Consider the following 13,479-nt stretch of genomic DNA (forward strand, 5'->3'; position numbering starts at 1 on the left):
CACCTTAGAGATGGGTGATCTGACAGAGTATTCCACCACTATATGGTTAATGTGAATACTAATTATCATAAAAGCATAGTGAGAAAGTGGTAAGAGCTAGTTTGTTCACTCGCATCCAAAAGCTAGATATGTGTCAACTAAAATCTACAAAAGGGTTCAACACTTTTAATTAAAAGTAATATAAAATACGAGTATCTATGTATAATGAGACTTAAACAACTGTGAATTGACACTCAACAGAGATTTCAAATCAAAACTGCAGCAAGGACTGCATGCACAAAAGGTGGCCCTCCAAAGCCATTTTTTCCCAAGCACTGAGTCTATCATGCATACTCTACAGACTTGCTGAAACAGGGAGAATTTCAGTATATTTTGGGTTCTTGATGGCGAAGAACTTGCTGCGATAGCCACGAATTTCCAGTTGAGGTGAACGCTTCAAATTTGAAACCTACAAGGCATCGTCTGCTGAAAACTACCAATGTGTAACGATATTTGACCATGTATATGATGTAAACAATAAGGCACGTCCATGTAACGAGTCGTTAACCCTGTTAATAATTTCATTGCGTGGATATTGCGTGGAAAACCTCGTGTACCGGTACAAAACGTAATCTACATATTGAATCACTGTATGTGTGAACAGTTTCATGCATGTATACAACATTCATCGTGCTTTGATTGATCAGTAATAGGCCAGTGCACTGTAGCTGTGACCGACAACAGAAATCAGTCCTCGCATCACACTTTGTGAACACGCAAATCGTGGACAGATATTGACAGTTTTGACAGTATTATCTGACAGTGTATTGTTAGTTTTTATATCATGTTTAGCTGTCTTATGATAGAAGCAGCATTTACGGAGAAATAGTTGTTACCAGATATAGATAGTATCACTTGGCATGTTGGCATATCTCCCAGCTTTAGTTTCATACACATTGTGCAATAATAATAAAAACCTTCATTGGGACCATTAGCCATTGGATTATTATTTGAGCCCCTCCCATTTATAGTTGATAATTTTAGCTGGGATGTACAAACAAACATACACTTACAAAATATAATAAATGAGTATTTGAACATGGAAAGATAGACATGACATGCCAAAAATGGCGGCCAACTTTATGTGCAATAATCTGAACTTTCTAGAAAACAAAGTGAAGATTCAAAATGAAAAGTACATGTAGAATCTTGAAATACGGGTTTTTGTCAGGTATGAGTGTGTAATCTAGTTCCGGGAGATACAGACCTAGGAAAACCTGCTGAGATGCTGAAAAAAACGCTTTGTATACGCAGATAATGATGTGGCTTCTTTAGCGTTCATAACTATTTTTTTTTGAAAGCTGTAAAACAGAAAGTTAGAATTTCCACTCGCATTTGTGTCATACAAGTTTATCAAAAGTGTTATTTGTAATATATCCATGACATATCTTTATAAATAATATTGTCTTACTATCCTTCCCCCGTAAAATGTCAACAAACGAGACTAAGTACTTACAAGTGCAATTTAGTGCAAGAATCAGGATGCAGAGCGACCATGGTACAACAACCAAGCGATAAATTACAATCGCATACATACTAGACGAGAACAACTAAATACCATATGCCATGAGCTTCCACCTTGGATTTCTAAAATGTACCGGCTTTCACGCTTTCGAGTTGCTATAGTGTATAGGACGTTAACGTTTTAAAGCTTAAATATTTGCTTTAGTATGGAGTTTTTGTCTGTTTTTTAACAATTTTAATTGTTGAAATTTAAATTATAATTTATACGTTGTAATTTTTCAGGTGTTCTTATTTTGGCATTCATAAAAAGATGTCAGATGTCAGACGTACTGGTGAATATAGATAATCTGTTAAATTCTTTTAAAAGATTCATCTCATTAGTAAATAGCGGCCTCACTCAACAATAATTAGAATGAGTTGGTTGGTCAAAAGTTTGATGAGTCAGGTGCATCTATTGGCTAAGCTTGTTGTACATAGATGCAAATGAGTATATGAACCATTAATGCTGTAGGGGTGGAAGATTTCATGTTTGTTACTAGTTGTAATGTGTTATCTCGTTGTTTCCAGGATGCAGCCTGATATTTGTTGCTTTCTTGGTTGTTCAATTATGGCTACAATGTTTGTGGTGGGTGGAAGATGTGTTTATTGGTTCATGAGTCATTTTTAGACACCCTGTAGCTTGAAATGGTATGGTTCAAATCTGATATGATATCAAGCTTGATATGGCGGTGTCTTCTAAAAACATGGCTTCTGTTTATTTATTACTGTTGTAGATCCTGAGAACGAGCCACTGAATATGATGGCGGGAATAAATGGTAGTCTGAACAAGCTTTATTAATAATTGCTGGCAATATTCCAATATGAATTGGGAGCAAAATGTGACACCAAATCTAGTCGTTGTATTGTTATGCTTTTTCAAATGTCTTGATACAGATTCAAATATAAGGATATGGATTGTAAAATATTAAGATAAAATGGTATCCAAAATATTAATTTTATATGGTAAATATATTTTAAAGAATTCAGGAAAAATATAATAAAATAAAACAAATTAAATAGAAATATTTTGTGTATTTTTGTATGTGGAAACTTGGCTGGCCAACTCAAAAATACTTCAACACTAGATGTGATTCACTATATATAATTGGATTGTGAGATTATTTGGAGGATTATAACCCAGGTTAAAACAAAAGAAATATTGTAGTTGCCTGTCCCTGTCTTTCTAAGATCTATGCTAGAAGAACAGTACGGAAACCCACTTGCTTCTTTTGTAAGGATGCGTGTCTCGGTAAACAGTCAAAACAAATGTAATTGGCATACTGTCGACGTTATGGCAATCGTTATTTGCATAAAATTACATATGCTTCCGAAGACTTTTCTATCCATTTTTTTTCGTAAAAAATTTTCTCGAATTATGCAGCATTCCCAGGGTTCAGTGGAAATATTAACACTGAAATGCAAAAAAAAAATGCTCTACACATGAAATCATATAACTTCCTATGTCACTTACACCCTGGAGCTGGCAGCGGTCAGGGAATAAAACAAGGTGGGCGAACGGGAACGAAAAAAAAGCCCACATACATAAATGAATTTATTGATTTTAATATTCTCAATAATAAACAGCTTTATATGTTGATGTATTTTGCGCTTTTACTAGATACACATTTTAAAAAGTGCTTTTACTAGATACACATTTTAAAAAGTGCTTTTACTAGATACACATTTTAAAAAGTGCTTTTACTAGATACACATTTTAAAAAGTGCTTTTACTAGATACACTTTTTAAAAAGTGCTTTTACTAGATACACATTTTGAAAAGTTTTTTTTACTAGATACACATTTTAAAAAGTGCTTTTACTAGATGCACATTTTTAAAAGTGCTTTTACTAGATACACATTTTTAAAAGTGCTTTTACTAGATACAGATTTTTAAAAGTGCTTTTACTAGATATAGATTTTTGAAAAGTGCTTTTACTAGATATAGATTTTTGAAAAGTGCTTTTACTAGATATAGATTTTTGAAAAGTGCTTTTACTAGATATAGATTTTTGAAAAGTGCTTTTACTAGATACAGATTTTTGAAAAGTGCTTTTACTAGATACAGATTTTTGAAAAGTGCTTTTACTAGATACAGATTTTTGAAAAGTGCTTTACTAGATATACATTTTTAAAAGTGCTTTTACTAGATATACATTTTTAAAAGTGCTTTTACTAGATATACATTTTAAAAGTGCTTTTACTAGATATACATTTTTAAAAGTGCTTTTACTAGATATACATTTTTAAAAGTGCTTTTACTAGATACAGATATTTGAAAAGTGCTTTTACTAGATATACATTTTTAAAAGTGCTTTTACTAGATACACATTTTTGAAAAAGTGCTTTTACTAGATACACATTTTTAATAATGGAGTGATGAACACATTTCAATACGTGCTCCTGGTGGAAACACTTTTCAAAATGTGTATCCAGTTAAAACACTTTCAAAAGTGTTGTGATAATGAACACTTAAAAAACACTTTAATTATGTGTTTAATTATAAAACACTTAATGGCAACAACAATGTGTTATATTTTAAAACACTTAGATCGGCAAAGTAGACTGACATACAATCACATGATGATAATGATTGGTGTCATTGGTGTAATTAAATCAGTTAACTAGAAACATCAGAACACGGGACGCCGTTTTAATACATATTTTGCGCATTGGCCCGGTTGCCAGCTTCAATTAGCAGCTGTCTGCGAACGCTTTTGGTGTAAACAAATATTCGAGAAATTTTATATCATATATTTGCAAATAGGGAAATAGTCCATCAACAATTTCACAGGACTCAATGAAGGCCTTGAAAATTTCCACAAACAGATGCCAATAGTTGGTTTTAGATAAAATACTCGTTACTCATAGGAAATATAATAAATAAAATATAAATGTCAAATAAAATGTCATTGGTCTTACTATCCAAGTTCTTGTGGCGGGGCTTTATCCATTACTTATACAGAAGTACTGTACCACAGTTTTATATGTCAGAGTGTGTGTAGAGGATGAACATCGAATAAAGATGGCGAAATATATTTTTAGTGTAAGCCATGTATGAATGTGTTAATTACGACATACACTTTTAGAGCCAATCTCCTACGTATATATCTGAAAAAGATTTATTTCATAAATAACTCAATGACCATTCCACACAAATACGAGTGATAATTGTTCACACAAACAATATGGGCTAAAACGTCTACTTTTTATAGTATTATTATTGAAGTTAACTTGAATATATACACTGGCATGCATAGTAAAACTTTTACTCTTTTCTGAACATAGCAGTTAAAGTAGGAATTTTCCACACCGCCCTTCCATCTTCAGTCTTCTCACATTTTGATCTAACATTGAGGAAAACGTCTTCCAAGAAATCTTCTTTAAAGTCATCAGGTAGACACTCCAGTTGAGGGAGAAAGCATCGAATAAAATCTGAAAATAGTACAGATGCGGCATACCGGTACAGTGAATAGTATAGTTGATATGACACTTCTTCAAATTAATTAATGTGTTCGTTACAATTCTCTGTGCAGTTGCCTGATATGACAATACTTGAAAAAAGATTCAACTTATCTGACATCATAGGTCATGATTTTTTATATTTTAATTTATCAAATGTATCGCTTCTCAGCTCCCAAATGCAGTCGTGCAAACTTGACCTGCATTCCATAAATACAATATAATAAACTACTGCTGTAATTGAGTCTTGAACCAATCAGTGCATTAATGCGAATTTCGGCAGTTTTAACAGATATTCACATTCTGATTTGAGATTTAGTTAATACTGATTTACATGCATAACTAACATGAGCTGCCATAGACAGGTAGTAGTCAAACATCAGTAACTTGTGTATATTATCTCTAAAAATGTAATTCTTACCAATATCTGTTTTATCTGGATTTCGTCAATTTGAAGCTTATTTTCCTTGTTCAATTTTTTGTTCAATTCTCTGTTTTTTTCTTCACACCATAATTCGTCTCATTAGGTATCACTTACCCTTTGCCTGCAAATCAGTATCAAACTGGAAGAAATTTAACGTCTTTTCTACCTCGACTTTGACATCAACAAAACCAGCTTTTCTGAGAATTGCATCGAAATCTTCTTCATTGCCTTGTAGAGGATAGTGTTTATACTGGAATCCCTATAATGTTGAATACATAAATGGTATTTTGGTTAGTGAAAATTATGAAAAGCTACATAAGAACATAAAATTTGAAAGCCTTGAGTTTTTCAGGTATTCATAGAAAGTAACGAATATTGCACATAGATTATATTGATTATTATATTTTTTTGCAAGATTGCAACTTTAGATACATCAAAGCACCAATATGAACACAACTATTGGTATTATATAAATGTGGGTTATACACATTTGAATATAATTTGCAAAACTGGGACTCAAATAGCAAATTGCTGCCGATATCTCGTTGAATGCGAGAGTTACACCAAACTTGTCCCTGCCCTTTATATGATAGTGATCCATTCTTTTTGACATGGTCACTATTGTTTTAAATGAGATCAGGTGAAAAGTAGCGCGATTATGAAAAAGACTGACAATTATTTGTGGTGCGAGTTTTGGGGCTATAGTTCTCAATGAGACTTGGGTGGTAATTTTACACACAATGTATTATCACTGTAAGGTATACACTAAAATGCTGAAGCAGAAATCAGCTTTAACAAATCATTATTTGTGTATACATTTACATGTGGCAAAGAATCATAACATGAAATGTTGAAACATGATTAGTAGTTTTTTTTAACACGAAGACAATTAGTTTAAACCCTAAATTATATAATATACAACGCATATTTAATTGTATGTCACGTACGACAATATAAAACACTCACAACGAAAGTATCAGAGATGTTCAAGAATCAAATTATTCCATGGTTGATAGACGTCAGCAAAGTATTCACTAAATAGATGCGAAATACGATCAGTGTTTAACTAGTTTTTCTAGGCGATGTCATTGTGATCCTCACCTGGAAAATCCCGAGTCACAAAATGAATTTAACATTTGTCAATTCTGTAGGCGATTTTTTTTTCATTTCTCATTTTCTCGTTATGACCTTTAAAAAATATGATATAGTTTATTTTAACAGCATTCATGGACATAATGAATGACTTTTAGTACTCTACTATAATGATAGCTACTATTTTAGTATCACAGCACAATGGAACGATACAAACAGCCAGAACCAATCACTACTGAGAACCAAGCAATTTGGAGTTGTACATTTTGTTTGAGTCTCAAATAATTATATTCTTCGATACACTACACACGGTATTGACATGTTATGTACTCGACACTGTTATTATACCAAAGGCACGAATCATTGCCATATCACTATACATTCAAACGTGAATATACTAACCTTCACAAATTGTTGCCACCTTGGTAGCTGATAGGCAGCTTCATGTATTACATTTATAACTAATGCAGGTTCATCTATTGTTATATTTATATAGCCCTCCCCGCCTGGTTTCAAACATTCGTAGAGATATATTATAGTATCAGGCCAGTTAGGAATCCACTGCAGAGCATAATAGGCCAACACTTTATCGAACGAGTTTTTCCATTCTGACTTGAATGTCTCAGCAGCTCCGACATCACCCACAAGATATGTAATATTGTCAGCGTTGTTTGTAGATTTCGCGATATCGATCATATTCGGGTTGATATCTATTGCTGAAGTAGGTAAAAAAATGATGTCAAAATAAAATGTTGGATGAAGTGGAATGAATGTACAACACATTACAAATTCGGCACATGTGTATGGAATTATTTACATTAATTAATCATACTACTGATCAAATAATTGTGAATGGTACTCATAAATGATTAAACGTTAAACGGGTAATATAGAAACTTAAGCTATTGACAATCACAAGAAATTGCAATCATATAATTCCAGAAGCACTAGACAAATAAACGTCACGTATAAATGTGGAGCCATTGTAGACATTAAGTTTTTTTCTCTCTATTGATTCGGAATCGGGAATTGTAACTAACACTTTAAGATTCTCTGTGTACTGAATATTCTCTGTTGGAGCTGTTGGTAATATAAATATACGGATATGGTGTGTAATAGTCTATATTATATTTCAGTGTGATGGCGTGGTGTCTTGACAGCTGGCATATCGAACATTGAATCCAGACATACAATAATACTACCATGTTTTAGACATTTCTAATTTTGACATCAGTCCTACATTATTAATAACTCACCTGTAGTAGACTTTAACCTGGCATTTTCAGTCACAAGTTTGGTTAACTCTCCTGATCCACAGCACACGTCGAGTAATGAATCTGACTCACTGAATCTCAGCCTCTGTAATACGTCGCTGGCTGAGATATGGACAAAACGACTTCTGTACCGTGGAAATGATGAGGCTTCTTGTGCGTTCATAACTGGCAGTGAGATTTAATGAAACAGGTCTAAAACAAAAGAAAAACATATCTGTTAGGGCTTTGCATAATAAATAAACAGAAGTAATAATTCCATGCATACCATGCGATATTAAAAAAACTTTTCTAATAAGACTACTTGGCTAAGTTGTTCAATGTTCTAATATAATTGTGGGTTTAACCCTCGACCAACATTTTGATAGTTGTGGAAGAACTCTGCTCGTCAGTTTCCTGACGCTGCTGCGTGCCTTGAACTTCTAATTCCCTTTGATACTGTGATTCTTGAGCAAAGGTGCAACGTATGGAGATGGAAAGGATACTGAGTTTTTTCTCAACTTTTGGAAAAGATGGTCACATCTATAATGACTGAGCTATTACAATTACTGATTGAGGTTCCGGGGCAAAAGCGGAAATTATTCATGAGAAAAGGACAAAGTATGTCTCTATTTATGTAAATTAACACACATTCAGCGCTGTACACATACGGTTAGAACAATTGGTCAGATAACTATACTAGTATGCAACCGATGTCATTGCATTTAATGGACAGGCTGGTTTATGTATACGTGGCTACGATATGTCACCTACCAAGGGTGTACTATGCTAGCAACGCGACAACTACTGCGTGTGCATGATTTTAGATAATTAGTGATTTTTGATTCACGGGTAAAATAAAACAAAAGCTCTAACATTTGTTGAATATTTAACTTAGAATAAAACCAGGTCAGTCACACTGATTCTCACTACAAGAGGTTACGAATCCACTGCCAAATTAAATACAGACACGTAACGTGGTGTGTAATATCAATCAAACAAACAAACAAACAAACAACGGCATTGAATGAGATGTATTGAAGTAGACACAGACATGAAACAACAAGATTAAACCAAACGACAAGTTGAATTACATAAGTGTAAAAACCTCTGAACCATAACTGTTTGAGATAAAGTTCACAAAAGAATTTGTAATTTTCCATTTTCCAGGGAATAGAGAGTGTCATTTGTGGTCCAAATGTATTCGAATCTGTCCTCCTGTTTCACAAGTTTGAAGTACTGTGGTACTAAGATTTAATTCTGCTGGCGAGTTTTGAGATTTTCCAACGGATCTACTAAAGAACCCCCCTCCCACTTATTCCGCCGTGAGATATGGATAGAGCTTTTGCAGTGATAAGGATAAAAAATATTCTCATACTGATGAGAAAGCAATCTACGTGAGTGGTGAGATGGCAAAATAACAAACCACCAAGGAGGGACCGTCAAACCAGGTTGTAAAAGATCAGTAGAAAATGCGAGAAATATAGCAACAGAGGGCGCCAATCACCAGACATTCAACAAAAATGTGAATGAGGGAATCCAGGTCACCCCAGAATCAGCAAAATTTGGCCCAATAGGAAAACCAGCGGTGGTGTATGCATGCTCCGTGCATTACACGCCATTGCCTCACGTTCTGTGATGGACGAGTCTAACACCCTTTGAAATTGGGTTTAATATCTGCAGACAATGCCAGTAGATCACGCCACACAGCGTCAAGTTTGTCCCGATGTCGAGTTTTGTTCATAACCGCTATGAGATATTTGTAAATAGCGCTTTTTTCATGTTTGTAAAGTGGCATCTGAGAAATGTAGCTGGAAACTGAGGTGACTAGATAAAGGTTGATTCACTGTCTTTTGATTTTGTATTAATGTATGCTTTTCATTTGCCAAGGATGGCATCATGTACAACAATCAAATTAAGGTCAAGTATGCGCCTGACCTTATTAACAAAGAATGCGCTAAGAATCCAGGCGTTATTTTCAATGTCAAACAGGTTACGTACCATCAAAACGCCTGCAGCGGCGAAGTTTTTTTAAATGAAACCGTTCATTCCGCACTGAATGACAAATATGTGGGTTGTAAAACAATGCATCAGCAAGAATGTCGGTGACGTTTGAATCAATAAAAATATGCTTCTTGTCAAGCGGCTTCCGACATCGTAGCAAGTCAGAGTACAATGCAGGTAAGATGATGAAATATAGTGTTGAGTTTAGTGCATAATAAGTGTTTGCCATACGAGAGATTACCGGCTCGAGTAAAAAATAATCAGTGAATTTTAAACACGGATGATGATAATCGGAGTATAAATACCGCTCGCTGTACGTATTCAGGGCGCATACTGTCAATGCGAGATGGTGACTTTGTGAGATTTTGCCTATTATTTTCTTTGGGCAAATACAAAGTTTTCTGCACCCATTGAAAAAATATTTATGAAGAAAGCAATTTGTTTATTACTCCATTTTGTTTTCAACTTTATGAAAACATGTGCTTGTAGATGTAAAATCTGTCGAAGCGTACGAGAGTGTTACCACGCCCCCATGTGAAGTTAGTATTGTTGCCATGATGATAAAGAGGTTCAATGGGTTACTATTAATTTTACCATGTGCATACAGCAAATGGCCAGATATAATTTCAGTGACAGATATGTTATTCACAGTTGAGTTTGGCGCAAATAAAATGGCTACGTCAGCATGATTAGTCGTACCATGAGAAAAAACGCCCCTTTCCTACCACACAACTTACCAAGCGTTTTCATCTCATGACAAAGAGTCGGTTTCTTGTAGAAAATATAAATTACTCCAATGATCACGCTTTAACAACTTACCGTAAATGCGCGGTACCTTTTCATTGCATCCCGGCAACGATTAATATTGAAAGTAGCGCCAGAAATGGATGCCATGGCAATAATTAAAAGTATACTGTCACAGTAGCCATAACAAATATATATATATGCATTTGACAGTATACTTGTGAAACGCTAAAATTACGCTGTACAGCAATCTGTTGATTTTATGTTTTTTATGACAAATTCAGTGGTTATTATTTAATTATTTTGTATTTTTTATGTTTTTTGTTACGTACTTCGGTATATTTTTAACTATCGCCACATACATCTGAACCAATACCTATGTAACGAGATTTCAGCGAGACCTCTGACTGGTTTAGTCAATAAATCACAGACCTACTTCAATAGAGCACCTGATGACGTCACCGATCAAAGTCAGTTTTTGAAAACATTCAAAGCGCTCATTAGCCGGACTAATGTGAATTTTTACATGTGTGTGTAAAAGCTGACCATGAATAATATTTTTTGTGGTAAAACAACAATATGTGATTATTTGACTACTATTAATTATTCATGATGTCATTGATTATTCGAGAGTGGGTGTGTGAAAGTAAACATGACATTTAAAAGGTTGGGACACATTGCAAATGGCGGACCAGTCACGGAAACATGTGAATGTTCTGCTGCTAGTCGTATCTCGTAGTTTTGAACTGGAAATGTAGCTGACACGGGATAAAATGTTGCAACGTAGCGTAGTGTAGGCTAGAATTATGGTGGTAGTGGTGCTGGGGTTTAGTTATTTCACTCTTAAAAATGACAATGGAAATGTTATTCAAATTGTGGAGCTGTAATCTGATTCGGTGCCAGTGCGAGTAAACAACTTTTAATTAGCATTCTCACCGAAGTGATTCCTATTCGGTTTTCACTCATGTCTAAAAATGTCTAAGTTAGACATCTCTATTAGGGCCGTTCGTTTTTCTCCGATATTTTCGATAGTATCGATATTATCGTCTAATAATGCCTAACAATATCTAAATTAGACATCTCTCTTTGGGTAACTATAGGGCAATTTCGTTTTCCTCACGTATTTTATCGATAATATCAATATTATCGTCTAATAATGTCTAAAATGTCTAAGTTAGACATCTCTTTTTTTGGTAAGTATTGGGGCAGTTCGCTTTTCTTCGATATTATCGATAATATCGATATTATATATCTTTGGGTAACTATTGGGTCAGTTCGTTTTTCTCCGATATTATTTATAACATCAATATTATCGTCTAATAATGTCTGAAATTGTCTAAGTGAGACACCTCTTTTTGGGTAACTATCGGCGTTTCAGTTCGTCGCGCCTTCATGCACAGGTGGTTCAATAAAGATAGAAAAATCCCCAATAACCATCCATCCCATTAGCACAGACTCTGTCAACACACTACACAGACGACAAGAAAATCACAACAGATTTGTTCAACCTGGAAACAGCAATAATGCTGTTGCGTTCGACTAAATCAGCCGCTGCTTCTACATATGTTTGGACTGGAATCCCGCCCACACTTTCACAGCGAACCGCATGGTTTTTATGTTAAATTAATAGCAGCTGTGGTCGAAGCCTTTGTTTAAGCGGCCGCCATCTTAGCCGGTCTTCGCTCTGACTCCACTCAAACAAAAACATATCGAAAACTATAAAATGACTAACAAAATAAATGATAAATAGCCATAGACAATCGGTAACACTATATACAAAAGGTGGAAACGTTAAAATTGAAGCACTGTACTTGCAAAGAATAGCCAATTGGCCGACAGCATGAGCGTTCAAAAACATGTCCTCTTCCGACTACAGTATAGTAGACTAAAGAGTAGTATGACTTCGAGATATTCACACCAGTAAAAAAACTGTACTCTCTTCTGGTGAATATAAATAATGGCCATTTGATTTAGTAAAAGACGGAGTACAGTGCAATTGTTGACCCACATCTTGTGCCACAAAGCACTTATAATAATCAAAACGACTTATACGTGAACATGTTTTTATAAGATATAAACAGTGAATTGCAAGTAATTGCAACGATTATAGGTTAGAAAACTAGTCATGCTTACTGCTCACCTTACAAAAGTAGTTATAGTACACAGAACTTGACGTTTGTACATATAAAGCAATGACGTAGTAGATAGTTTGTTGGTTGCTTGAACACGATATACTGAATGTCTCAAACTAACGAGATGACCCATTTACAGAAGAAGTACCCACACAAAATGATGACGTCACAATTACTCGACCTTCAAAGGAAGTCTTTTGTCTAGTATATACGAAGTGATCACACCGTGACACCCGAGGAAGACATCATTCAACACTAGCAATAACACAATGACATGGGTAAGAGGTCGTATATTATGACAGACAAACACGTGAAAATTAAACACATTGTAAATACACAAAAAACAACTTTTAATGTATCCTTAAAGCGTTTATTGATAGAACGTTCACGGAATAATGCAACAAATTGAAACACTTTATTATGACGCATTTCGGAAACACCTAACATAGAGAGCGCAAATTAACATGGAATAAAGATGGCGAATTATATTTTCCAGTGTAAGTCATGCCGGTCATGTACGAATGAATTAAATACGACATACACTTTTAGAGCCAATGTCCTACGTATATGTCTGTAAAAGGTATGTAAAAGATTTACTTCATAAATAACTCAATGACCATCCCACACAAATACGAGTGATAATTGTTGACACAAACAGTATGGGCAAAAACATCTATTTTATAGTATTATTATTGAAGTCAATTTGCATATGTATATTTGAAATTGTGCTGGCATGTCAATTACTCGTTGTCATTCAAAAGGTAATTGTCACCTCCTACTGCTGTATATGATGCGTTGTGCATGGGCACACAGTTTAGTTATACAATATTAT

At 34.5% G+C, this 13,479-nt stretch overlaps 1 protein-coding gene across 1 annotated transcript; it reads right to left on the reverse strand.

Moving 5' to 3' along the window:
* Nucleotides 1-4,645: 4,645 nt before the first annotated feature.
* LOC102805153 (juvenile hormone acid O-methyltransferase-like) lies at nucleotides 4,646-12,751 on the reverse strand. Its single transcript, XM_006815123.3, has 5 exons — nucleotides 12,656-12,751; nucleotides 7,774-7,983; nucleotides 6,920-7,233; nucleotides 5,540-5,684; nucleotides 4,646-4,974 (listed from the first exon to the last, which is right to left on the reverse strand). The coding sequence occupies exons 2-5, from the start codon at nucleotides 7,952-7,954 to the stop codon at nucleotides 4,808-4,810; spliced, it is 807 nt and encodes a 268-aa protein (XP_006815186.2). The 5' UTR covers nucleotides 7,955-7,983; nucleotides 12,656-12,751; the 3' UTR covers nucleotides 4,646-4,807.
* Nucleotides 12,752-13,479: the final 728 nt, after the last annotated feature.

Source organism: Saccoglossus kowalevskii, chromosome 12 (assembly GCF_978046115.1).
Source record: "Saccoglossus kowalevskii chromosome 12, keSacKowa6.1, whole genome shotgun sequence".
Lineage (NCBI taxonomy): Eukaryota > Metazoa > Hemichordata > Enteropneusta > Harrimaniidae > Saccoglossus > Saccoglossus kowalevskii.